Source organism: Barbatula barbatula (genome assembly GCF_947034865.1).
Source record: "Barbatula barbatula genome assembly, chromosome: 16".
NCBI classification, from domain to species: domain Eukaryota; kingdom Metazoa; phylum Chordata; class Actinopteri; order Cypriniformes; family Nemacheilidae; genus Barbatula; species Barbatula barbatula.
In genome coordinates, this window is record NC_136779.1 from 251,518 (window position 1) to 278,223 (window position 26,706).

At 42.1% G+C, this 26,706-nt stretch overlaps 2 protein-coding genes across 3 annotated transcripts; one reads left to right on the forward strand and one right to left on the reverse strand.

The window, feature by feature from the left end:
- Positions 1-306: 306 nt before the first annotated feature.
- lzts2b (leucine zipper, putative tumor suppressor 2b) lies at positions 307-17,607 on the forward strand. The gene is made up of 5 exons (XM_079476403.1): positions 307-508; positions 12,599-12,994; positions 13,073-13,585; positions 13,666-13,941; positions 14,795-17,607. Exons 2-5 carry the CDS (start codon positions 12,626-12,628, stop codon positions 15,464-15,466), a joined length of 1,830 nt encoding a protein of 609 aa, XP_079332529.1. The 5' UTR covers positions 307-508; positions 12,599-12,625; the 3' UTR covers positions 15,467-17,607.
- On the reverse strand, positions 17,107-26,553 carry pdzd7b (PDZ domain containing 7b). Of its 2 annotated transcripts, none has more exons than XM_079476402.1 (15): positions 26,470-26,553; positions 24,730-24,852; positions 24,484-24,658; positions 24,235-24,411; positions 23,965-24,112; positions 23,422-23,482; positions 22,984-23,352; positions 22,341-22,466; positions 21,215-21,309; positions 21,051-21,142; positions 20,804-20,895; positions 20,648-20,719; positions 18,279-18,743; positions 18,101-18,201; positions 17,107-18,030 (listed from the first exon to the last, which is right to left on the reverse strand). In XM_079476402.1, the coding sequence occupies exons 1-15, from the start codon at positions 26,477-26,479 to the stop codon at positions 17,872-17,874; spliced, it is 2,265 nt and encodes a 754-aa protein (XP_079332528.1). In that variant the 5' UTR covers positions 26,480-26,553; the 3' UTR covers positions 17,107-17,871. The 2 variants fall into 2 exon arrangements, with proteins under 2 accessions (XP_079332528.1, XP_079332527.1); XM_079476401.1 differs by having other exon boundaries at positions 26,461-26,553.
- Positions 26,554-26,706: the final 153 nt, after the last annotated feature.

The window sequence follows — 26,706 nt, forward strand, 5'->3', positions numbered from 1 at the left end:
TGGTTAAGGAGAGGTTGAGTAAGTGAGTAAGTGAGTAAGTGAGTGAGTGTGTTAGTGATGAATGTTGGGCTGGTCCTGTACTTTTCTCTGTCTTAAGACATGATTCAGCAATAATGATGTGAATCATAAGGATTAAGTGTCCGTGGCAGTTTCACACAGAACTATTGTGTTAATAATTCATATTCATAAATCATGTCCATCAAAATACAATTCACGGTCCCGCCTACCGACGTCCATTGACGAGCAGTCCTGCGTAATTAATATTCATGAGTCAAGCTTTTCTCAAAGTCTGATTGGAGGATTGCCGGACAGTGAATGGTTGGTGGCTGAAGGGGGAGGAGCTCTGTTTTCGGGGACGCGCACGGGGTCGAGGAAGTTCGGACGCGCAGAAAGTCGTCGGACAGCAGAGATGAAGCTCGGAGATTAAGATTATAACCCGGACATCATGAATAAAACACAAATAAAGCTCAGAGAGAGTGATAATAAACACCGTGTGTGCTGCAGTATGGTGAGTTCTTCACTATTAGATCGAGTGTCGTGTTTTAAAGCGCGTTTCCTCTCAGCGCGCATGTTTCATGACATTTTAACTCGCTGTCTTTCATTTAATCAGTTTATAAGATTGAAGTTAACTGAGTAAAACACTTTAAATCAACATTTCTATGACCGGGTCATTGAACATCATCAGACTTTGAATGTGTCTGTTTACAATGAACAACAAACAGACTTGATTCGTTTATTATTGAATCAATGTTCACTGGTGCTTCACAATACATTTAGATATTAGATCAATGTTATCATCGTTTAAAGCTTTAGAAGGTGAAACTTCTGAGTTATGATGAGTGTTTATGTATTAATGATGATCAATCGCTGTTGTTAAAGGTCACGTGTGTGGGCTGTCAACAGCTCGTGCATTGTGTTGTCTTACAGAAACAGGAAGTTATGTCCTTGTTTAAATACCCACTATACTCGCGTCACGGCGGGTGATCAGAGATAAACTGAACTATACATGTACAATACTATGAGCAGTGTGTGTTGTGAAGTGTGTGTCATTAGTGAAACTGCTGCTGTGCGGTGTCTGGATCTGGACATGAGGGAAGTAGGCCATGGATCTGTCTGAACCACACACACAGACACACAGACAGACACACACACAGACAGACACACACACAGACAGACACACACACACACAGACACACACACACACACACACACACACACACAGACACACACACACACACACACACACACAGACAGACACACACACACAGACACACACACACACACACACACACACAAAGACACACAGACACAGACACACACAGACACAGACACACACAGACACACACACACACAGACACACACACAGACACACACACAGACACACAGACAGACACAGACACACACAGACAGACAGACAGACAGACAGACAGACAGACAGACAGACAGACACTATTCATGAGATGTGATGCCGCAGTGTTTCATGCATTCTGACTTATTTGCACTGTTGTCTTCTCATGACTCAAAACGAGTTGTACGTGTGGTGTAGTTTTCCTGCGCTCCATACACTCCCCCAGCGCTCTTACAGGTTTCAGAATGTTTTTTTCTAACATGAAATTTCGTTTCGTAACAACTTTTCTAAGTCTCCTATTGGACAATCCTCCCGGAAAAGCACATCCATGCGTTAACCCGCATGTGAAAGAGCATGTTCACACGTCATCCAGCTGGAGAGAGAGAGAGAGAGAGAGAGAGAGAGAGAGAGAGAGAGAGAGAGAGAGAGAGAGCACTGCGTTCATGAAGTTGAGCCGTGTGTGCTTGTTCACTGCATTTGTGTGATGGATGTTATATAATCGGTGGATATAACGCTGGATTTTGGAGATGGTTTGAAACTGATAGATGGAGCGGTCACAGCGCTAAAAGACTCCGGACATGAACCGCACGCGGTAGGTCAAACTGAGTCACATGTCTGTATTTTGTTGGCAATCGGAGTATACGTGCATAAGGTACACAACACAAACTATAGTGAATCAACAGTTCTGCAGGGATCATGTGATGATGTATTGTGTGCTCGTGCTGTAGTCCCGTCCCACCTAATAATCGTCCAGCTGTATCTGTCTTTTATTAATGTGATCAAACTAAAAACTCTTTGAAGATATGAAGTATGTGCTACTACTATACAGGCCCTAGGCCGCACGATTTATCGCTATCGTGATTCTGAAATCTTTTATGCACAGCTTGTTCGTGAAGTACGGCTCTGTGATCAGCAGGAAATGCTGCTCCATCTGAAAGCACTTTGCGTTTGAGTCGCATTTAAAGTGCATTTAAAAAAGCAACACCCATCAAACCTCATCATTATTAATATGAAATGAAAAACAGTGATCGAAAGATGCCAGGTGCAGATAGACGACGGCATATTATGGGCTGTATCCGAAATAGCCCCCTATTCACCATTACCTACATTAGTCCACTAATCTAGTCCGCTTAAAGTAGTGAATGAAAACGAGTGAAAGAAATCGCAGCCAAGCGCTAAATCGCGTGCGGTTTCTTTTAGATGAATAGTGCAGCCCTAATAGTCACTCAAGATGAATATGAGATTTTGTCAGAAACTGCGTGTGTTACGTCCTCTTTAAACACAGATACTGTCTGAATGTGTTTGCATTACACAGAAAACTGCAGATCAATGCAAGTGTTATGAATGGTACAGAACTCACATTTCTGGTTTGTTGGGTGTGAAATGACGCAGCACTAGTGTGATGAAGACCGGTGTCATGTTCACTGATGTACACCTGTGGTTCTCCGTTCAACATCAGAGAAAGGGTCAGGCAGAGATGCAGTTAAACACATACGAGCACATCCACTCAAATTCTGTATCTGACCCGGTGACCTCAAATGTAGACATTCAGTGTTTCTACAAACAGAACAGAAGAGTCGTGTTGAATCATTGGTGTGTAACAGGGTTGAATCATTGAGTACGGATTTATAAACTCTTGTTTGTCACTGGATTATAAATGAATGATTTTGACCCATAAAGATTTCAGATTGATCGACAGTAATGAAGAATGACATAAGAGAGTCTTCATCACTTCTGTTGTTGTGTAGTGTTGAGCTCATATCACACTAATGTTGTGTGCTTGTATGTCACTTTATGTCATTTATCAGGAGTTCAGACTTCAGATCACAAACAGCGAGTGACACCTTGTGTAGTTAAGATTGTGCTTGTTTGTCAGAAGTGAGAGATGTTGAGCTGTCAAGCTTGTATTTGTGTTGTTTGTTATTTCAGTTTGAGCTCAGTGTGGGTGAAACTCCGATCCTGCAGTCACACAACACGTACGCTCATGCTGACATCATTTCCTGTGTAGCCGCTTGTTGATGTATTTTGTGGGTCCACAGGGAGAGTCTCTTGTTTAAGGTTTCTTAGGGAAGAGTTTCTGTGTGTGTATTACCAAAAAAGCAATTTAAGGTGGTTTTGGAAGCTTTCTGACTCCTCCTTAAATTCCATCGCAAACAATCTTCAAATCTCTGAAAGCGCCTATAGACATCGTAAAATTGTCCACCCGACTCTGTAGGTTCAGTATAAATTAACATAATGTGACGACACATTATGTACTTTTTGTGCGCAAACAAACAAAACTAAGGACTACATTCAAAAACGTCCTGATTTGAGTGTTTCTAGAGAGCCACAGTGCACCCGGTGTCAGCATCTCTCGACGCATCTGTGTTCTGATGTAGAGTCGTGTGGTCAGGGCACGCAAGAATGATACAAATATTCTTTTTCTGGCTCCGTATTAGTTTAAAAAAAGTCTGAAATGTGTCTGCTGTGTCCTGCTGCAGTCACCACGCGACACGAGCAGCAGGTGACGCAGTTAAGAAATCCTCTGTGAGGCTAGACCGGCTCATTTCAGTCGTGCTTTAAAGAACAAGTCCTCGTTTAAGTCATACTGTACATTAAAAGGATTAAACGACACGCTCAAGATCGAACCAAGTGTGTGATTTGCATGATTGAAAAAATGTAATAAGGTTTATGTAATATGTCCGTCTGAAAGATATTTCTCATTCATTACTGTCCCATGCAAAGAGCCTGCAGATTCAAAGGGATGTGAGCCAAAGGCGTTTGAGTGTGAGCTCTGTCGGAGCGTTTCATTGGTTGAATGTACTGAATGAATTCAATTCAATTCAATTTTATTTATATAGCGCTTTTCACAATTTGCATTGTTCCAAAGCAGCTTTACAGGGGAAAAACGAAAAACCCAAGAAAGGGTAAAACACACTACATGGTGTGTTATATAATAAATCCAATTATTCTAGTAAATAATATCTAATGTCAGCATCTCCTGGTGGTTTATTTAGCATATTTGCATTAAGTGAATGCTTGGCTGAAAAGATGTGTCTTTAATCTAGATTTAAATTGGGCGAGTGTATTTGATCCTGGAATAATATCAGGAAGGTTATTCCAGAGTTTAGGTGCTACGTATGAGAAAGCTCGACCCCCTTTGGTGGATTTAGTTATTCTAGGTGTTATCAAAAGAGTTTTGAGATCTTAGAGAGCGTGATGGGTTGTAGTGTGATAGACATTTACATTTACATTTATTCATTTGGCAGACGCTTTTATCCAAAGCGACTTACAAGTAGTTTTTTTTTTTTTTTTATACAGTGGCACATTACTGCAGAGCAATCAGGGGTAAGGTGTCTTGCTCAAGGGCCCTTCAGTCATGACCTGCTGGCACTGAGATTAGAACCAGCAACCTTCTGATCACAAGCCCAACGCTCTTACCATTAGGCCACAGCTGACCCCTAGAAGCTCTGTTAGGTAGGTAGGGGCTAAACCCTTTAAGGCTTTATAAGTGATTAAAAGAACTTTAAAGTCAATACGATACTTAATGTGAAGCCAGTGAAGGGTTGATAACATTGGGGTTATGTGATGGTATTTTCTGAACTAACTGTAGTTTGTTTATTGATGATGAAGGACAAACACTAAGTAGCACATTACAGTAGTCAAGTCTTGAGGTCATAAATGCATGAATAAGCTTCTCCTCGTCAGCAACACACACAATATTTCATCATTTGGCAACATTTCTAAGGTGGAAAAAGGCTGTTTTTGTGACATTTGAGATGTGATTTCTAAATGACAGGTTGCTGTCTAATATAACGTCTAAATCTTTTAAAGTATTTGTTGGAGTAACGGTACATCCTTCAACTTGCAGTTTATAATCAGAAATATTTGGTTTGCGTGTCGTTGGTCCGATAAGTAATATTTCTGTTTTATTAGAATTTAAAAGAAGGAAATTATAGGTCATCCAATGTTTTATATCTTCAATGCACTCTGCCAATTTGGATAGCTGTGAGGAATCATCTGGTCTTGATGAGATATATAGCTGAGTATCATCTGCATAGCAATGGAAGCTAATTCCATGTTTTTTAATAATGTTTCCGAGGGGAAGTATGTATATGGAGAACAGCAGGGGTCCCAGAACCGATCCCTGAGGTAATCCATAATTTACTTGCGTTAGATTGGATGATTCCCCATTTAAATGGACAAATTGATGTCTGTCTGACAAGTAAGATCTAAACCATTGTAGTGCCTGTCCCTCAATACCGGTATAATTGTGTAAGCGATCTAGAAGTATGTTTTGGTCTACGGTATCGAACGCAGCACTAAGGTCAAGCAGGACCAAGAGTGAGATGTTACCTTTATCTGATGCTATAAGCAGGTCGTTTGTAATTTTAACGAGCGCAGTTTCAGTGCTATGATGCGTTCTAAAGCATGACTGAAATTTTTCGTGCATGTTGTTATTTTGTAGGAAAGAGCACAACTGAGTGCACACTACTTTTTCTAGTATTTTAGACAGGTATGGGAGATTTGAAATCGGTCTATAGTTTCCAAGTTCATTTGGATCTAAGTTTGGTTTCTTGATTAGAGGCTTAATGACGGCCATCTTAAAGGGTCCTGGGACATGGCCTAGATTAATTGACGAGTTGATAATGTTATAAATGGGCTCAATTGCAACAGGTAGTAACTCTTTTAATAATTTAGTTGGTATGGGGTCTAATAAGCAAGTTGTAGGTTTAGAAGTTGCGATAAGTTGAATTAAATCTTCCTGTTTTATAGATGAAAAACGCTGGAGCCTTTGTTTTGGAGCGATGGTTGGTGCTAATTCATAGGACAGATTTGGAGGTTGAGTTTTTACAATTTTGTCACGAATGTTTTCGATTTTCTCTGTAAAAAATTTCATGGATTCATTGCTACCGAGGTGCGGCGGAATAGCCAGGTCAGGTGGTGTCTGTTTATTTGTTTATTTAGCGACTGTGCTAAATAGAAACCTTGGATTGTTTTTGTTGGTTTCTATGAGGTTACGAAGGTGCTCAGCCTTTGCTGCTTTTAGTGCCTTTTTATAACAATTTGCAATCTCTTTCCACGCCATTTTAAAGACTTCTAATTGAGATTTTATCCATTTGCGCTCTAGTTTGCGAGTTTCTCTTTTAAGGGCGCGAGTGTTGCTATTGTACCATGGTGCAATATTTTTTTATTAACCTTTTTTGACTTCGTAGGTGCAACAGCTTCTAATGTATTAGAGAAAATAGTACCCAATTTCCTGGTCATGACATCGAGCGATTCTTTACTTATTGGTATGGTTATTAAAGGAGTCAGATGAATACGCCCTTCAATGAACGAACGAGTCAAAATGAGACTGAATGAGACTGAATGTCCTTCATGGTCTAATATCCTCTGTGTTGCAACATATCCAGTAGTTTTCTGAAAAATAAAGGTAATGACCCGGTTTCATTTCATTCTAAGGTCAAGACTGTTAAATCTTTGTATGGAACATTTAATTACACCAATTAAATTAGTTTAACCAGTTAGATTTTAGTAGACTACATATAATGTAGATTTGGTAGGGTGTGTTGTGTTGTTGTCTGTGTGACTCCAGGGATCAACAGATGCTGACAGGATTCTGTATTCATGTCCCAGCACACACACTGAGATAAAGAGAGTCACACATCACATCACATGATCCAGAGAAGTGACATCAGTAACATACATCAACACTGACATGAGCTCTTATTAATGTCACAATCCCACAACATCATTGACTTCCGTGATAATGACCTCATTCTATACAAACTGATATATGAAATACTGCTGGATTAAATGTGATTGACTCTGTTTGTTATATAATTCATCTGATGACATGAACTCAATAAGCATCCTCATATGAAGAGTTTGGTTCCAAAATGAGATATGTTGTTTTATGTTATCATGTTTTTATTGAGTTATTATGGCTTGAATCAAAACAAACTAACTGCACTTTGATTGATATTAACTGGAATTCACAATAAAAAACATGATTTTTATTCTCATATACTCTTGTCTTCACACTTTACAGTGTTGATCTTTAGAGTTGGATCTTAAAACAGGATTTTTAATGAACAAATGAATGTAAGGAGCTGAATGAACACGTGTGTGGTAAACCACATGAACTGAATCTGTGTCTGTGGTAAAGATGCAGTTTGACCTGATGGTGGCAGTATATTCTGTATGTCAACTCATGTTTGAAGGTACAGACAGAGGGACAACAGGAGTTTTGACCTCATACGATGCTGAACTAACTGTTGTGAAGTAATGTTGACTTTTTTTAAGTGAAATCACAGCTGTTATAAATATATAATTACACTATAACATAATGTACTAACTTTTAAGATGCTGTTGTTTGTGAAATGATCAAACCTCAACAACATCTCAGCTCTTCTGAAACACAGAGATGTCATGACAAATATAGATGTCTCCGCCTCAAACTCACGCCATTGTGCAGAGAGAGAGAGAGAGTTACCTGTGTCCGTCACTGAGACTGGATGTCTGTTTAATCCTCTGAGCTGATCACATCCCAGAATCCCCTGAGGCAGATGAAGAATGACAGTCAGAGCATTTATCAATCAAACAATAAGACACATACATTATGTGCAGGTATATAAAGCTCTCACTGCTCAAGTACAGACTGACACACAGTGTAATAATGTCTGTGAGTGTGTGTGTGTCCGTGTGAGCGTGTGTGAGCATGTGTGTCCGTGTGAGCATGTGTGTGTCCGTGTGAGCATGTGTGTGTCCGTGTGAGCATGTGTGTGTCCGTGTGAGCATGTGTGTGTCCGTGTGAGCGTGTGTGTGTCCGTGTGAGCGTGTGTGAGCGTGTGTGTGTCCGTGTGAGCGTGTGTGTGTCCGTGTGAGCGTGTGTGTGTCCGTGTGAGCGTGTGTGTGTCCGTGTGAGCGTGTGTGAGCATGTGTGTCCGTGTGAGCATGTGTGTGTCCGTGTGAGCATGTGTGTGTCCGTGTGAGCATGTGTGTGTCCGTGTGAGCATGTGTGTGTCCGTGTGAGCGTGTGTGTGTCCGTGTGAGCGTGTGTGAGCGTGTGTGTGTCCGTGTGAGCGTGTGTGTGTCCGTGTGAGCGTGTGTGTGTCCGTGTGAGCGTGTGTGTGTCCGTGTGAGCGTGTGTGAGCATGTGTGTCCGTGTGAGCATGTGTGTGTCCGTGTGAGCATGTGTGTGTCCGTGTGAGCATGTGTGTGTCCGTGTGAGCATGTGTGTGTCCGTGTGAGCGTGTGTGTGTCCGTGTGAGCGTGTGTGAGCGTGTGTGTGTCCGTGTGAGCGTGTGTGTGTCCGTGTGAGCGTGTGTGTGTCCGTGTGAGCGTGTGTGTGTCCGTGTGAGCGTGTGTGTGTCCGTGTGAGCGTGTGTGTGTCCGTTTGAGCGTGTGTGTGTCCGTGTGAGCCTGTGTGTGAGCATGTGTGTGTCCGTGTGAGCATGTGTGTTTCCGTTTGAGCATGTGTGTGTCCGTTTGAGCGTGTGTGTGTCCGTTTGAGCGTGTGTGTGTCCGTGTGAGCATGTGTGTGTCCGTTTGAGCATGTGTGTGAGCGTGTGTGTGTCCGTGTGAGCGTGTGTGTGAGCATGTGTGTGTCCGTGTGAGCATGTGTGTGTCCGTTTGAGCATGTGTGTGTCCGTTTGAGCGTGTGTGTGTCCGTTTGAGCGTGTGTGTGTCCGTGTGAGCATGTGTGTGTCCGTTTGAGCGTGTGTGTGAGCATGTGTGTGTCCGTGTGAGCATGTGTGTGTCCGTTTGAGCGTGTGTGTGTCCGTGTGAGCATGTGTGTGTCCGTGTGAGCATGTGTGTGTCCGTTTGAGCATGTGTGTGTCCGTTTGAGCATGTGTGTGTCCGTTTGAGCGTGTGTGTGTCCGTGTGAGCATGTGTGTGTCCGTTTGAGCGTGTGTGTGTCCGTGTGAGCATGTGTGTGTCCGTTTGAGCGTGTGTGTGTCCGTGTGAGCATGTGTGTGTCCGTTTGAGCGTGTGTGTGTCCGTGTGAGCATGTGTGTGTCCGTTTGAGCGTGTGTGTGTCCGTGTGAACATGTGTGTGTCCGTTTGAGCGTGTGTGTGTCCGTGTGAGCATGTGTGTGTCCGTTTGAGCGTGTGTGTGTCCGTGTGAGCATGTGTGTGTCCGTTTGAGCGTGTGTGTGTCCGTGTGAACATGTGTGTGTCCGTTTGAGCGTGTGTGTGTCCGTGTGAGCATGTGTGTGTCCGTGTGAGCGTGTGTGTGTCCGTGTGAGCATGTGTGTGTCCGTTTGAGCGTGTGTGTGTCCGTGTGAGCATGTGTGTGTCCGTTTGAGCATGTGTGTGTCCGTGTGAGCATGTGTGTGTCCGTTTGAGCGTGTGTGTGTCCGTGTGAGCATGTGTGTGTCCGTTTGAGCGTGTGTGTGTCCGTGTGAGCATGTGTGTGTCCGTGTGAGCATGTGTGTGTCCGTTTGAGCGTGTGTGTGAGCATGTGTGTGTCCGTGTGAGCGTGTGTGTGAGCATGTGTGTGTCCGTGTGAGCGTGTGTGTGAGCATGTGTGTGTCCGTGTGAGCATGTGTGTGTCCGTTTGAGCGTGTGTGTGAGCATGTGTGTGTCCGTGTGAGCGTGTGTGTGAGCATGTGTGTGTCCGTGTGAGCGTGTGTGTGAGCGTGTGTGTGTCCGTGTGAGCATGTGTGTTTCCGTTTGAGCATGTGTGTTTCCGTTTGAGCATGTGTGTGTCCGTTTGAGCGTGTGTGTGTCCGTGTGAGCATGTGTGTGTCCGTGTGAGCATGTGTGTGTCCGTTTGAGCGTGTGTGTGAGCATGTGTGTGTCCGTGTGAGCATGTGTGTTTCCGTTTGAGCATGTGTGTGTCCGTTTGAGCGTGTGTGTGTCCGTGTGAGCATGTGTGTGTCCGTGTGAGCATGTGTGTGTCCGTTTGAGCGTGTGTGTGAGCATGTGTGTGTCCGTGTGAGCGTGTGTGTGAGCATGTGTGTGTCCGTGTGAGCATGTGTGTGTCCGTTTGAGCATGTGTGGGAGCGTGTGTGTGCTCTTGATCTGATCCTGAATAGATTGTTCTGTTCTTGCTCTGGCACTTGGACCACTCACATTATCTCTGCCTGTAGAACCAATTTAACTGTGGCCAGTGTGACCCATTTACAGGACCTAAGAGAGACACACGGCATGATGTAGCCTACTTATAGTAGCCTATATACCAGCACACTGTGTGTGTATTATATTAGAGATTATTCCTGGTGAAAACATTCTGAGAGTAAATCTGACACTCAGAGCTTTGTGTCAGTCAATACGTGACATGAGCGCTGTGTAGAAGTCAAACTCGTTTTTTGTTAAATGTGTGTGTGTGTCTGGTGTTGTGAAGGTCTGAACTCCAGTTGCTTTTTCCATGTTGGGTTATTAGTGATGTGTCCCAGAGGTTTCCCAGAATCCTCTAGAAGGAAGTAAAATTAGTAGCAGCGAGTGTGAAGTGAACCGGTCTGAGAGTCCACTACACTCGAGTGCAGTATGATCTCATGAACACACAGGACAAATGACCAGTTAATGATAACATCAAAGTTAAGTGCATGTTTGTATCTCCTCTTTGCTCCGCCTCTCTGAAACACACAGATTTATTACAAAGCCCATGGCTCTGAAAAGCGAGGTGTGCTGTGATTGGCCAGTTAACTAGTGTGCTGTGATTGGTGGAATACTGCAAGCATGTGATGGAATTGTAACGCCTCTGACCATATTTGGAACATCAGGTTCCTCTTCAATTGTACAGATAGGTACGCCCACCTTACTTGTGTTTACATGTGGGCGGTCTTAGTCAAATCATACCACGAGCTGATGTAGATTTGTGGGGGTGTGGCTACACGAGGCGTTTCAGGCAGGTCTGGGTGAGCATTCGCTTATACATAGAACCCATCTTTTGCTTCCATACTTTAATTTTTGCTATTTTTCATGGCTAATACATGCATGAGCAACTTATAACACACCAAAGAAAAAAACTTATTATGCCACATGACTTCTGTCTCTACATGAAGTCATGAGTAATAGAGTAATGTACCCACAATACACCAGTAGGGATGATGTCACACTGAAGGAGAGAGAGCGAGAGAGAGAGAGAGAGGGTGATCTCTGTGGGACAGTGAATGAGGTACATTCTTCACGTGTAGCCGTGACACAGAGATCATCAGGGACACACGCATACGGTTTTCAGGTTAACTGACTGATGGATGTTCAGTGTTTTGACTCAGACAGCAACATGCAGGACGTCAAAATAGGTATGAGACTATATTATATACATGTGTGTGTGTCACATTATAACAGAATTGAGAGATTAGGAGAAGCCAAAGTATAATGTAAGGGCTGTGATGTTCTCAGCTCAGGAGACGTGTGTGTGTTATCTCTTGTTTTGATCTGTAGTACACATGATGTGATGTAGATCATTTGTCCAGTGTTGTCAATCTGTTTAGTGGTCAGTTCTCAGAGAAATGCACTCTATTTATTTTCGTGATGTATTCCTGTTGTGAGTGTTATCTCTCTACAGAAACCGTAATAAACATCGTACTGTAATGTGAACAGACACGCTTCATTTAGTTTGAAAATTAGTTAAGTCTGATTTCATGTGTTTTTCAGTAGTCTCAGGACATTATCACTGACCTCGTTTACATGTACAACAATAATCCCATATAAACATGATTAAGACAATACTCTGATTAAGAATGGAGCATGTAAACAGAGTGTTTTGATCAGCTTAATCTGTCTAAACTCATAATCGTAGTAAACACAAACCGAAATTAGGACGAGTGGAGTTCTCCTAAAGTACACACCTTTATCGCATTATTACCGGCACGTAGGAACTTTCATGGCACTTTGTGACAGGTTAAACACACGCACGGCAGTGGACAGACGTTTTGTTTTCCGGCAGACTACATGGCTTCAATCAAGAAAACACATTTTTGGTCCAAACATGAAACAAGAAAGATGCCAACAATTCTATAAAATAAATGATACACCATACACTGTATGTGGTACCACGGCGAAGACCAACTGTTTGTTGACACATGACATTATGAAGGGAACGTCAAACGGCATCGCTTAGGGACGTAATGACATATGCCATTAATCCAACTATGTAGTGTAACATGTAAAACGGGTGTGTATTCTTAAAGCAACTCATGTTATTCGTAATATTAGCTTTCTCAGATTAAGGGAAATCATTTGATTACTGATGTCCATGTAAACGTGGTCACTGTGTGTATGTGTTCAGCAAGTGACTGTCGTCTTACCTGTCCGCAGGTTTTGTGAGTTCAGTACTTGAACATCATGGCTCTGGTCCAGTCTCTTCCTGTGGCCGTTGATCGTCCATCACCAGGTCTGGACCATCATCTCTACCGACGTTCTCCGACTTCACCTCCACCGAGAAAAGCCATGGGTCACTTCAGCAGTCATCGTGACCGAGGACACCTGGAGGTCAGCACCAAGTTTGGTAAGGGCACGCCGGTCTCAGGATGGCGGCTGGCAGAGGTTGAGAGTCGGACACCGTCCAGTAAGAGGAGAGGGATTGTTGGTAGAGGGAATGGTTTTGGTATTCGTTCATATTCCCATGAAGACTTGATAAAGGACTGGAGCGAGGGTTTCTCCGGTGTGGACGGACCTCCAAAACTGGTCCCCGTGTCCGGCCAGTTAGAAAGAGTGAGTATGATCACTGATGAAGATGTGTTTGTGAACATTCTAGAACATGACGATAGTGTTTATTCATGTTTCCTCCAGGACATTCAGCAGGCCATTATAAGACCCACTGCCTTCAAACCCGTCATCCCTAGGAGTCGTCGCGGTGCGCAGTTCCTCTCGCCGCGTTTAGGGGGAAGCCAAGGAAACCTCAGTGTGTTTTCTTCAGGAGACGAGGACGTCACACCGGTAGTGATGGAGCGACGCAGCTCTTACAGCGGAGCTCGGAACGGTTTGTTGAGTCAGTCGTTCAACATGATGGAAGCAGCACGAAACGTAACAAACATTCCTGTCTATAATGTGAGCCAGAGCGAGGCGGCCAAACATCACGGACACTCCAACTCTGACAGCGGACGCTCTTCATCCAGCAAGAGCACAGGATCTGTGGGCGGTCGCTGTCGGCCGCTGTCAGACATGGGCTCCGGTGGACCTTCACCACCCATTGAGGCCTATGAGATGATTGTAAGAGACTTAGAGGAGAAACTGAGAGAGAGAGACCTGGAGCTTCAGCGGCTCAGAGAGAATCTGGATGAGAATGAAGCAGCTATCTGTCAGGTGAGTGAGACCTTCATTTATACACTGATCAGGCCGTATTTAACTTTATTAAACATACAGGTGCGTGTGCCTCACCGCAGGTCTATGAGGACAGGCAGAAGCAGAAGCACAGCGAGCTGGAGATGGAGGAGTTCAGGCAGACATGTGCGACTAAAATGCAGAAGGCGTCTCAGAAAGCGCAGCGAGATGTGCAGCTGCTTCAGGTTCAAGTCTTTCAGATGCAGCAGGAGAAGAAGAAGCAGCAGGAGGAGCTGAATAAACTCCTGCAGGAGCGTCAAAGACTCGAGGAGAGATGCACCTCCTATGAGAGAGAACACACACAACTGGCACCCAGACTAGAGGAAACTAAATGGGAGGTGAGGAGTGTTCATGAGAGAATACCTGACATGAACCTTCACCATCTTTATTTTCATGACACACGCTCCTGTCAATCATGCCTCAGATAAGGATAATACCAGCAAACAAATGAAATGTCAAACTTCAACATCTCATCACGTGTGATTGCAAACGGGTCATTCCATGTCAAATGTTAGCAACTGAGACATCATGACTACAAAAGCAGTAGTACAATTATTGTATCTTCTTTTTCTGTTGAACACAATATAAGATATTTTTAAGAATTTAGGAAAGCAAACAGGAAAGCAAGCCTTTGACTACCATTTTCATGCTATGCTAGTCAATGGTGTCCCAGAAATGTCCGTTGCTAACATTTCTCTAAATATCTCTCTATGCGTTCATCAAAAAAAGAAATGGGTACAGGTTTGGAACATCTAGATCCATTATGTAGTTTTTTTTTTCGATTTTGGGTACAGTTCTGTAATTTGCAGTTCAAGGTCCTCGTATCTCTTACATTTGATCAACTTATCTTATCATTTTAACACTTCTTGTAGCAGACGCGAAAACTTTGGTTCAAATCAGCAGATTTCACTAACAGATCCACTCATATCTGTGTAAAAATAAACCATAATGCTGCCGTCATTTTTCACCTCTTGTGAAAATTGTCATTTTGAGTTCACTCTACTTAAAATAATTATTCATCTAATTTAGCGTTCATCACTGGTTATCCAGGACATTTAGTTGTGGATTTCTGGTTTAGTTGAAACTGATGTTTTAAGAGAAAAATATATATATATTTTTACCTTCAGCTGGTTTTAAACCGATGTGTTTCGTGTCAATCTCATGTTTCTTACACACGGTTTTAACCCGCAGGTGTGTCAGAAGTCCGGCGAGATTTCACTGTTGAAGCAGCAGCTCAAAGATCTTCAGGCCGATCTGGCCCAGCGTGCCGGTGAGCTGGTGACCCTCCGTGGGCAGCTGAGAGAGGTTCGCTCGGAGCTGCACACCTGTCACGCTCACTTGCAGGAGGGTCACACTGCGTCACGCACGCGCACCCTTGAGCTGGAGGTTTGCGAGAACGAACTGCAGCGTCGCAAGAGTGAAAATGAGCTGCTCAGAGAGAAGATGAGTCGTCTGGAGGAGGAATCGTCCCGCCTGCGCGAGGCTCTGAACGTTCCCCGTGTCCACAAAAGAGGCGGCGGGGCATCCGGGGAGGAACAGCAACTGATCAATGACAATGAGGATTCAAAAGCATCAAGACAGCACGTAGACAGACTGAAGGCGGAGCTGGCGAAGGAACGCCAGAGGTTGTCCGATCAGGCCGCTGCCTTCGAGGGTGAAAGACGGAGCTGGGAGGGTGAGAAAAAGAAAGTGATTCGATATCAGAAACAGCTCCAGCAGAACTACATACAGATGTACACGAGGAACCGAGAACTCCAGAGATCTCTCCGTGAGCTCAGTCTGGAGCTGGAGTCCAAAGAACAGGACGATGAGAGCAGTGGAAATGAAGTCACCTTCGATGACATCGCTGCGACTGAGATCTAGCATCCATCCTCACAGCAGTGTCATCGTCACTCTTTAAAAACTCAAAGTCTACCGTCACACACACGTAATGCAGATCACATCATGTGAGTGCAAACATATAATGTTTGTAACCCGTTTTGCTTCAGTACTGTGAGTGAACCAGGAGAAATATATTAAAAAAGACCAGAAAGAGATTTCTTTGAGGAATCAATTGGGTGGTTAAGAATGTTGAAAAATTTAAGATGGGCTTAAAGAGTAAGAGGGCTTGGTGATGTCACCCAGTGAAAGGAAAGTCACTTGAGAGGTGCGTAAGTTAGTATGTGAAGTTTTTATTTTGATGAAATATTACAAAGACAATCGTTATTTTGTTAGGAGTAAAATGCACTGATAAATGATTGACAGGGTTCATTCATTCTGATCTTATTTTGACTTTCTATTCATCATTATCATCGCTCATTATGACATCTGTCAGTCTGTCATCACTCACTCACACACACACACACACACACACACACACACACACACGAGAACACTTTGTACACACTGATCAAACATGTCTTACATTATAAACCAAATATAATATTTGGAAAATGTCATTTATTCACAATAGTGAGATGAAACTGAAGCATTTGAGTGCCGTGATGTATAACTTCTAAAAGTAAACTCACAGAAGCGAGGAGGATTTGTGTGATTCAAGGCTTCAGTGTAGAGCCGCGTGTGTTCCTTCATCTGCCCTGAATCATGTTAAACATCAAAACACAATTCAACTCAAACACATGTACTACATTCATGCTGTCAGAATTAACTTAATGATGTGTTTCTTTGTTAAATGTATACATCTGAATAATGACAACGCTCAGATTTGCGACCCTGGACCACAAAACCTTAACAAAAATGGTAAGTAGCACGAGAAAATTTTTAGTAATGACCAAAATCAGAATGATAGATTTTTCTTTTACCAAGTGTCTCCACAACGTCATTACAGTGGTAAGCCAATAGAGAGCGTTAAAACAAACCTGTTTCTTCTTAGCAACAGCCTGCTTCAGCGTCTCTGGTTTAAAGACAAAATTTGACACCATTGACTTTCCATAATCATTTTTATTCGTCAATGGGGTCAGCTTTTGAGTGAACTACTCCTTAAACAACTTTAAAGGCAATTTTCTCAAGATTTTATATTATGTAGCGAATAAACCGTAACGAAGTTACACATGAATCCAAACTGGTGTCATTTGTGTTGCTATAGAAACGACTCATCGGAGATCATGACTGTAATTCTGACACATGCATTCTGAAGTCAGCTTGATGTGAGCATCTCTAGTTTTGTATAAGCTATAGACTGTTATATTTGTACTCGAATAAAACACTGTTACTCTTTAGATTTATGCTTGTCTCATCATGGAGATCTATAAATACTGATAATAATATAAATGTTATATATTGCCTATAATGTGTATGGTATTATATAGAAGGCACTTTGAATAGACCAAAGCATTGATGAATGTTGAACTGCTCTGTATTGTGTGGCTGATTCTCATGGCAGCATTGTCATATTTTTAAAGAACAGTATTTGAATGAAGTCAATACACGTCTATTTTTCATGCTGTATGAGCTATTGTTTGCAATTAAGCAGCTGCAATGAACATCATTTATTGGAAACTTTAAAACATGTTTTTCAATATTTTATTAATAATTATTAACAGTCACCAGAGATTTTGAACCAGAGGACTTCATTTATAAACAGTGATGATTGTGAAATATGAAAAATACAGCAGTATACTTTAGTATTTACTAGAGTGTTGGGTTTTGTTAACTGTAGTCAATACTGTAGCATACTAAAGCAATGAGCCTCGGGAAGCAGTGGGTTACAGTGTATTTATAACAGCTTGGGCACATTAAAACCCCTTTAGCTGTTCTAAAATGGACTTGTTACCCACTGCTTTGCGGGGCTTATTGCGTTTATAAAACGAGAAAACACGGACACAACAACAGTGGCACAGTGATATTGAGGCTATGTAATGCAGTCAGCAGCTACAAATCTGGTATTTAATAACATCTTAGAACAGGATTAACCAATCAGAATCAAGGACCGTTTTGTATTTCATATTTACTATGTTAACGGTTCAAAAACACGAGTATATTACAATAAAGACTAAAGTATTCTACAGTATTTTGTCATGTGTTTGTTTGTGAGGTTTCATTTATGTGAGAATGTCGACAGATGGATTCATGGGTCACTTTTTTCATGATATTTCAGCTGTGTAATATTGGATTCTAGTTGTTAATAATGTGCGTCTCCCAGAATGCTCAGTACAAGGGCTCTCATTTTAATTAGTAGTTAAATTGGACAGTGTGTTTAATGGATTAAATTCATAGTTAGGGTTCAGTCTCAAGGATGTAAAATGTTTGTTTAAGGCTTGCAGAACATTTTAAGTTTGATGTGTTTTGGGGTCTGCGGGTACTTTCACAACGAGCTCCATGGGGTTGATTGATTTATTGCTGAATGCCTCTCGTATGATGTCCACAGCATTCTGATGGGTGACGCCCTGTAGAGAAACACCATCCACCGACACCAGCTCAAAGCCAGCCTGAGAAACACAAAACATTCATCTGAACACACACGTCACTTCATCAGGAGACAAGAGGTTTGGATATTACCTGCAGGACATCATTAGCAGACGCCGCTCCTCCTGGGAAAATTCTCTCGATCTTCACCATCGGCTGAACCCTGGACTCCACTCCGCCTGATATACTGATCCCTGATCAGAGGAACACACATTTTCATCCATACAGTATACACACACACTATAAACTGATAAACAACACACAATCATACCCAGAGACTGCTTGGTTTTGCTGATGTTGACTGAAGTGAACTCAAACTCCTGCTCGGTGTGACCATCACGGGTCTGTGATCTCTGCTGTCGCTCACACTGTTCGACAGGTGACACACTTGAACTGTGAGACTTCTTAAGGGAACAGAAGACCTGTGACAGCAGCGGCCTCTTGTGGCGTGGCATGTCCACTACAGTCAACAGAACATCGTGACCCGGCCCCTCTTCACCGTCTCTCCTGATCCCTGAATGTTCTCTTTTTGTGTCGTGTTGAGTCGAAGCATTCTCAGGTGTCTGGGATGAGTCTGAATGCGTGTTCTCTGTCAGGAGCCAGTTGGGGATGAGAGCAGATGTGTAGTTAGATGATGGGCTGAAGCCTGTGGACGTCTGTTCTTCATAACACGACAGACCGAGCTGATCTTCCTGCGTCTGTTTCTTCATGTTCTCTGCTGATCCACTACAGAGGTCTGACAGAGAGAGAAATATGAGCAGAGCTGATCAGACAGAGAAAATGATTATCTGATTAATTCCTCCAAAAAAGGGACAGAGGCGTTATTAAAAGTGGGCGTTGGGCATCAGTTACATTGGTGCTTACATTGGCTTTTCTGTAGCTCAGTGGAAAGAGTATGGCTCTCATGGGTTTCATCCCAGGGAACTGCACATACTAAGGAACTGATGTATAGTAAGTCGCTTTGGATATATGGTGCGACAAATGTGTAAATGGAGCTACACGGCAGAATATCACGTGATACTGTATAGTTTTCATCTCTAGAATGATTGTCACATGAGCACTGATAATGACCTTCACCCCACACTGTCTCATAAGATCATAAGACTTCTCTTTGGACATTGATGAGATAAAATGGAGAACAAATGGAAACCTTTGCTCAGGTCTCATCTGTGTCTCAGATATTTCTCATGAGGAAATGTCATAAATGTGTCATTAGAGTTTGAGAAGAGATGTCAACAATGTGTCAAACTGAGCTCAGATTTGTCAAGTCTGCAAATCAAAAATCTATATTATGGATATTATATTATACTTTTCACATCAAATCCATGTGTTTACACGATTAAACTCTCACTTGTTTCTGTTTTGTAACTTACATTAAACTTAAAACTTTATCTCTAGATCAACATCTAACCAATAACATTTGACTCTGGTGAACATCACAATTTACCCATTGATGTACACGTTCATGGTTTTATCATTAAGGCAAGGCGAGTTTATTTATATAGCACATTTCATACATAATCGTAATTCAAAGTGCTTTACATAGAAGAAATTAAAAATATCCATTTGATAAAATAAGAAAAATAAAATGTAACCAGTTAAGAATAAAAAACAAAATATAGTTTAGAATAGATAATAAATCAAATAAAGTACAGCACAAACAGTGGGACGGTCAGAGGCACAGTTCACATGAATCACATGTAAAGTTAAACAGATGTGTTTTGAGTCTGGATTTGAATGTGACTACTGTGGGAGCACATCTGATCTCTTCTGGAAGCTGGTACCAGCTGCTGCTCGCATAATAGCTAAATGCAGACTCTCCTTGCTTAGAGAGAAGCCTTGGTATTTCTAGCTGATGTGATCCTAATGACCTGAGTGTTCTTTTGGGTCTGTATTCAATGAGCATATCTGCAATGTATTGAGGTCCTAGGCCATTGAACCATTTATATACCAGTAATAAAACTTTAAAATCTATCCTATATGTAACTGGTAGCCAGTGTAAAGACCTGAGGACTGGTGTGATATGATCATATTTTCTGGTTCTGCTCAGAATCCTTGCTGCAGCGTTCTGTATGAGCTGCATCTGTCTTATGGTCTTTTTGGGGAGTCCATTACAATAATCCACCCTGCTGGTGATGAAAGCATGCACTAGTTTCTCTAAGTCTTGACTGGAAACAAAGCATCTAATTCTTGCAATATTTTTCAGATGATAGTATGCTGATTTAGTTATTGCTTTGACATGACTACTGAAGCTAAGGTCTGACTCTAGAGACACACCGAGATTCCTGACTTGATTTTTTGTTGTTTGACCTTTAGAGTGAAGGTACGCGTTCACCTTGAGAACTTCATCTTTATTTCCAAACACAATGACTTCAGTTTTGTCTTAGTTGGATGTGCCAAAACTCTTCAGTTAAACAATTTATTTCATCAATGCATTTGAGCAGGAAGTCAAAGGGGCTGTAATCATTAGTATATCTGTGAGTCGTCTACATCAGATGCAGACTAACTGCCGTAGTGTTTGTGTTCCGCCCACATCAGCAGAAGAACCACTTACAGAGCAGAAACCGTGTCTGAATGAGAAGTTTATGTCCCACTGAAGGTCGTACAGAGACAGAAAGAGCTTTGATACGGGAAGTTTACCCTTAACAGCAGGAATGAGGTGGCGTCTGGGGGCGTGGCCTGTCTGAGGTGAGTGTACTGGAGAACTTCTACCTACATGAACCAAATCAAACAAATGACTGTCAGTTACCATGAAGCACTTTAAATCTACATTAAGATGGGCGTTTAACTCCTCACATGAGCGACTCCTCAGAATATCATAAGCTTCTTCTTCAAATGGAGTCACAATAAGGTTAAAGTGCAGAAGATCATCAGAGGATACCAGCGTTCTGAAACAACACATGTGCTCTTTACACGTTCTACAGTAATCGCTCACGTTCAACATAACAAACAACATATACTGTATGTCTCTTTATTCATCACACTAGATAACTAGTTCACCTTAATTACAAAAGTAAACATGAGTGCAGTGGTTTGATGTCACCTGATTTCTCTGAGCAGCAGGAGTTTCTCTGGCGTGTTCAGTGTGATCAGTAGCATGTTCACCAGCGTCTCTATTTCTCCATCTGTTAAATACTGTAAATACAGTAGATGTGTTTGATCCGGAGGAGTTCATTCTGTGTCCTCATCCGTATGATTCTCTCTTACCTTCTCACATATCTCCATCAGCACACTCACGTCTTCTTCCTCCAGCAATCTAACAGCCATTTCTCTCACATGACATACATCCTTATCACACCTGCCTGAGGAAACACAACATTACACAATCACGCTTCAGTGGTATAGTGGGATAAACCTACAGGCTTACTGAATATTAGCTAAAGAGCAAATGAACATTTCTGGGCCGTATTCACAAAACATCTTAAGGCTAAAAGTAGCTCCTAACTAGCGGATGTAATGGGTGTGTCTGTCCTAATTTTAGGATTCCTAAATGGTTGTGCTAAGAGTATTTCACAAAGCGTTTTAGTGCTAAAACCAGCTCCTAAACCTGTGAGACGTTAGGGGTAGTGAAGAGGACTCATAAGTCACTAAGACTAAAATGCCTGTAACACCTGAAGTCTACCTTGAAATCGAAACATTTTAGAAAGATTTCATGACGATGAGCTTAACCATAAAGACTACTAATATCTGCTGACAGTTTATGAGACAGGCACAATGATTACAATTAGTTGAACATATACTTAATATACTTCAAATGAACATACAGTTTATTTGCAAAAGAGAATAATTCAAAAATCATGTTGTGTTATCATGTGTTTATTGTATTAGTTTATTTTTAAAGTTATTGATAGTTAATAAAAACAAACAGTTTGATTAATATTAATTGGAATGCACAATCAAAATAAATATTTAGATATCTGTTTTTGTAAATGAGCTCTCCACGTGTTGAATTAGTAACTTGGTGTATATTTTATCATCTTAATTTGAATAAGGCAATAATTATATATTACAATATTTGATTTGAATATGACTAAATTTTTATTTCAAGATCGTAGTTTAAATATGTCAGAGACCCATCCGCTATCAGCCAATCACTGTGGTCATAGTCAGTAAGCTTGCTGAACTCATCCTTAGCAACGTGGTCAACCCTGCACTTTTTTAGCTTAAGTTTAGTTTCTGTTCCTTAGTAAAAGTTGCTCTCGGCAGCGTTGTGAAGAGGTTTTAAGTGGAAACTCTTAACTAAAAACGTGAACTGTTGTTTAGGAGAGCTCTTAGTGTTAAGATCAAATGTTTTGTGAATACGGGCAAGATGTTTAGTGACAGTGAATGATACCCCGACTGCTCTCTGAACGGGACGCAGATCTGGAGGAATCTCTCCTCCGGAACAGACTGAAGAAGGTTCTGGAGCGCTGCAGCGGGCTGTTCATCTCTTGTTCTTTTCTTTGTTTCTTCTCTTCTTCTGTAAAAAGCAGTATAACTGTCAGATGATCATGGAATCTGCCAGACACTTCATTCAATTTTGTAAGAGCAACATTCACCATCATCAGCACCTTATCATGGTATCATTCTCGATCACAATATTATTTTGTTTTTCTGGAAAAGCAACATTTGTATATGAAATAACACACTGTTAGATTAATCGCTGGTCATTATATGCCAACCCGTGTTACATCCTTTGTTCTTCATTTTTCAGCCAAAAGAAAGACGATTCCTTCATTTGTTCACCCTCATGTCATGTTAAGCCTGTAGGAGTTTCTTTCTTCTTCAGAACACAAAAAAAGGTATTTTGAAGAACAACCCTGAACTCCATTGACTTCCATTGTATGACCACAAAACATCTAATATCAAAAAAATATCTTCTTTTGTGTTCCACTGGAGAAAGACTCACACACAAACACTAGAGGAGAATAAATGATTCTCTTATCTGTATATTGTGTAAGAGTCAAACCGATCTGTGTATACACCACCCAGCCTACCTAGAGCAGTCATGTGACTTTGTGTTCGGTGAATCAGAGGACTGGGTCGGCTCAGAGCCATGAGCAGAGATGCTTTCCTGCACTGTCTACTGTCTGTCCCTCCTTCACTCCGTATCACAGAGTCCTTCAACAGCTCCGCAGGTCCTCGTCGGCTCACCGTCTGACAGTCATTATCAGTGGATTCTGGATGAAACTGGAGCTCTGTGGAGCTGCTCGCGTCAGACATTTCGGCTCCTAATGGTAAACTAACAGGCAGAGTAGCTTGGGAAAGTCCACTCATCGAGCCCAGCGGTGTGCCGGAGGACAGCGAGGACACAGACGACAGAGAATCAGACCCTTGTGAAGATGAAGCCGCTGTTTCACTACCTGCTGAAAGAGGTCAAGGATCATCCCAACACATTTATATTGTTGTTTAAAAGCTGATTAAAAGTGACTTACCTTTACTGACCCAGCTGAACTCTGTCACCATCTCTTTAAAGGCTGGATATCTCCCTGCCTCCTGTGCACAGTTTACATCACATCACATCATGTCTCTACTGTTCAAAGACTCATGTTAGGCTCTCAGGAGGAAAAAAACATCTGCACATGACATACAATAGTTGACTGACACAAGTTAATGCAGATATCTGATCTAGAAACACAGTGAGTAACACACACGCACGCACACACAAAACTGAAACCAGAGAGCCATATCAGCCAGCTGTCTCAATTCAGCGCAACAGCTCTCCAAAGGTGTGTGTTTGTCTGTCTGTGTTTTTGTGTGTGTCTGTGTGCCTATGTGTGAGTCTGTGTTTGCATTTGTCTGTGTATGTATGTGTGTGTGTGTGTGTGTCTGTGTTTGTGTGTCTACGTGTGTGTGAGTCTGTGTTTGTCTGTGTATGTATGTGTGTGTGTTTGTATGTCTGTGCATGTGTGTGTGTGTGTGTTTGTGTGTCTGTGTCACAAAAATACTAAAGCAAACATGATTGTGTGTTTACTCACTTTAATGTTGAGTCTAACGTGAGGTTGACCCTTCAACACCTCCACTGCTCTCTGATGACTGACGTTCTCAAAGCTCACACCATTGGCTGACAGGATCTGATCTCCCATCTTAACCCCGCCCTGTTCTGCCAGACCACCGGGATCCAGCCTGTCAACAGCCAATCAAACACAACTTACCAAAGAACCCATAGATATCAGAGAAATACTTGAATACAAAAGAAAACATCGATACAAAGCAGTGAAATCTGAACTGTGTGTGTTACGCTGTACTTTGATACATAGATGCCCAGGTTATACTCTCGTCCTCCGCGGATGTTGAGGCCCAGACAAGAGTGACTGTAAGAGAGATGCAGGTGAACCGTCCGACACAGAGCTCCATCTGAGCTGTACACCGACACCAGAGCGTCTGATTCTTCTACCACCATCCGACGGTGAATCAGATCAACCCTAAACACACACATACGCACCTGTGTACACACCTGTGTCAAAGATATATCAATGTGTCTGTGAGACGCTCACCATGTGGTTTTCTCATTAGTGTATCGAACTCCAGGTATCTGCCCCACCCGCCGAATGACCAATCGGAGTCGAGCGTGATCTGTCAAAACCTTCACAGCACTGCTCATACTGACATTCTCCAGACTGACACCGTTGACCTCGATTAACTTATCACCAACACACAACCCTGCCCGCTCTACACAAACACACATCGGTGAACACGCGTGTATTTGTCTCCTTTTCACACAAAGTGGGGTTCTGTCTCACCTGCAGCGCTGTTCCTCTGCACCCTGCTGATGAAAACACCGAGTCCATGTTCAGATCCTCCTCGCACACTGAAGCCCAGCTGTCCATCATCACCCCTGACGACTGTCAATCTCACCAGCTCACCTGTACACACGCACAGTGGTCATCACTGAGAAACACAGGTCAAATATTAAACAGACTATAGATTCCTATATGCAATATTAATTCATTTACTCTCATGACACACAATCATTTATATACCATAACCACATGACATAAAGACATGTGACCCGCAGATGATGAATAGAGACTGTCAGTACACGATCCGTTCCACCTGCACGATCCGTTCACGCATGCGCACAACGACGCACGATCCGTTCACGCATGCGCACAACGACGTTGTAGAAACCGCTCATGCGCAAATGATGATTTTGTTTTGCGACGATTTACGACACTGCACGATCTGTTCCACCCTTGCGCAGCTTTGTTTTACTTTATTTATATTTTTTACTGTTAAATAAAATACATTACTCAATTTACTTCGCTTCGTTCCACCTGGTCTCATTTCACTATGCGTTCTGTCAAGTCAGTTTGAAATACTGTAATGTTTCCCCTGACTTTATAATTTACATGAAGAAAGAACTACAGTCTAGTTAGACATGCGTGTTATGTTCCTTATTGGCTTCTGTAAACGACATTGAATGGATTATTTTACTAATTTAGATTAAATGGATAGATATATTAGCCTTTATATAGGCCCATACTAATAAATTACTACATAAAGTCAACTACTATTATCAGATTTTAATTTAAAAAACGACACAAACTGTCTTTGACAATACTACTGGCCTTAGATCCAAACACGGTAAGGTTAATAGACATGATACAGCAATGAATCGTAAAAAGGATTTTGGATGAAACTGAAGATTTGCAGTCGATAAAAATACTTTATTCCACATGAAACCAAAATCATCTATGTTCATGTAACAACACTATTATTTTGGATTGGCAACCACATAAACACATCGTAATCATGGTAACGTAAGCGACATTTCAAAACGTAAACAAAGAATATGCCGCCAGTTGTGCCGCCTGCCGTCAAACGTTTCATCGCCTGCGTCACGGTACAAATAGTGTAGGAAAACCATGACGTTTTCTAATACGTAATTACGCGCATGCGTGAACGGATCGTGCAGGTGGAACGGATCGTGTACTGACAGAGACTCTTCTGCAGTCAGGATGATTTAACCCTGTGTGTGTGTGTGTGTGTGTGTGTGTGTGTGGGGGGACCTAAACCTGAATACACACCAGCTCGTGTCACTGTGGGGACCATAATTGAAGTCCTCACTGGCACAAAAGCTTGAAAATCTAAAAATGCAAAAAGTTTTCTAGGATCTACAGTATATAAGTCTTACGCCTATGAACTGGACTTTCTTTTCTTTGATATTTAGGGGTGTAAAACCGCGGTACTCATACCGGAGTAGTATTTGAGGTGAAATAAGTGTTAGTAATCTGTTGTTTAATGAATGTCACACACACAAACACACTTCAATATTTCAAGAGTTATTCGTGTTAGGAGGTTCAGACATGTTCAAACGCTCACGAGCAGTTTACAGTCGGGATCTGTCCGCGCTCCGTCAGATTAAAACGCTCCTGTGAGTGACACTACGACGGAATTGAATTGATATAAAGACACAAAACTACTTAAGGACATGTACTACACAGTTTTGAAGCCACAGGTGAGAGCTGTACCTGTTTTACCTGTTGTCATCCTGAGGTGAGTCCTGTCATTTCTGACGCCTGTGCCGGTGTCGTCCTCTGCCGTGACCCGCTCTGTGATTGGTCGCCGTCAGATGAGTGTAAGACTATGATTGGTCTAAAGAGCTGTCAATCTTTACAGTGACGCGCCTCTCTTGTCTGGCGGTGTTGTATGTCGATTTAATGTTAATAAACAGACTTCATTAAATATTTCTACTGTGTTATACAATTGTAAAGCAC

Bases quoted from the DNA above. Each gene is read 5' to 3' on its own strand.
- pdzd7b (XM_079476401.1), bottom strand. The intron at 18,744-20,647 runs GTAAACTTCCCG...TCTCTCTGTCAG, and splicing joins CCTCATTCCTGCTGTTAAGG to ACCTCTGTAGTGGATCAGCA. The intron at 18,031-18,100 runs GTAATATCCAAA...TGTGTTTCTCAG, and splicing joins CTGCTAATGATGTCCTGCAG to GCTGGCTTTGAGCTGGTGTC.
- lzts2b (XM_079476403.1), top strand. From the start codon at position 12,626: ATGGCTCTGGTCCAGTCTCTTCCTGTGGCCGTTGATCGTCCATCACCA. The intron at 12,995-13,072 runs GTGAGTATGATC...TGTTTCCTCCAG, and splicing joins TGTCCGGCCAGTTAGAAAGA to GACATTCAGCAGGCCATTAT. The intron at 13,586-13,665 runs GTGAGTGAGACC...GCCTCACCGCAG, and splicing joins ATGAAGCAGCTATCTGTCAG to GTCTATGAGGACAGGCAGAA.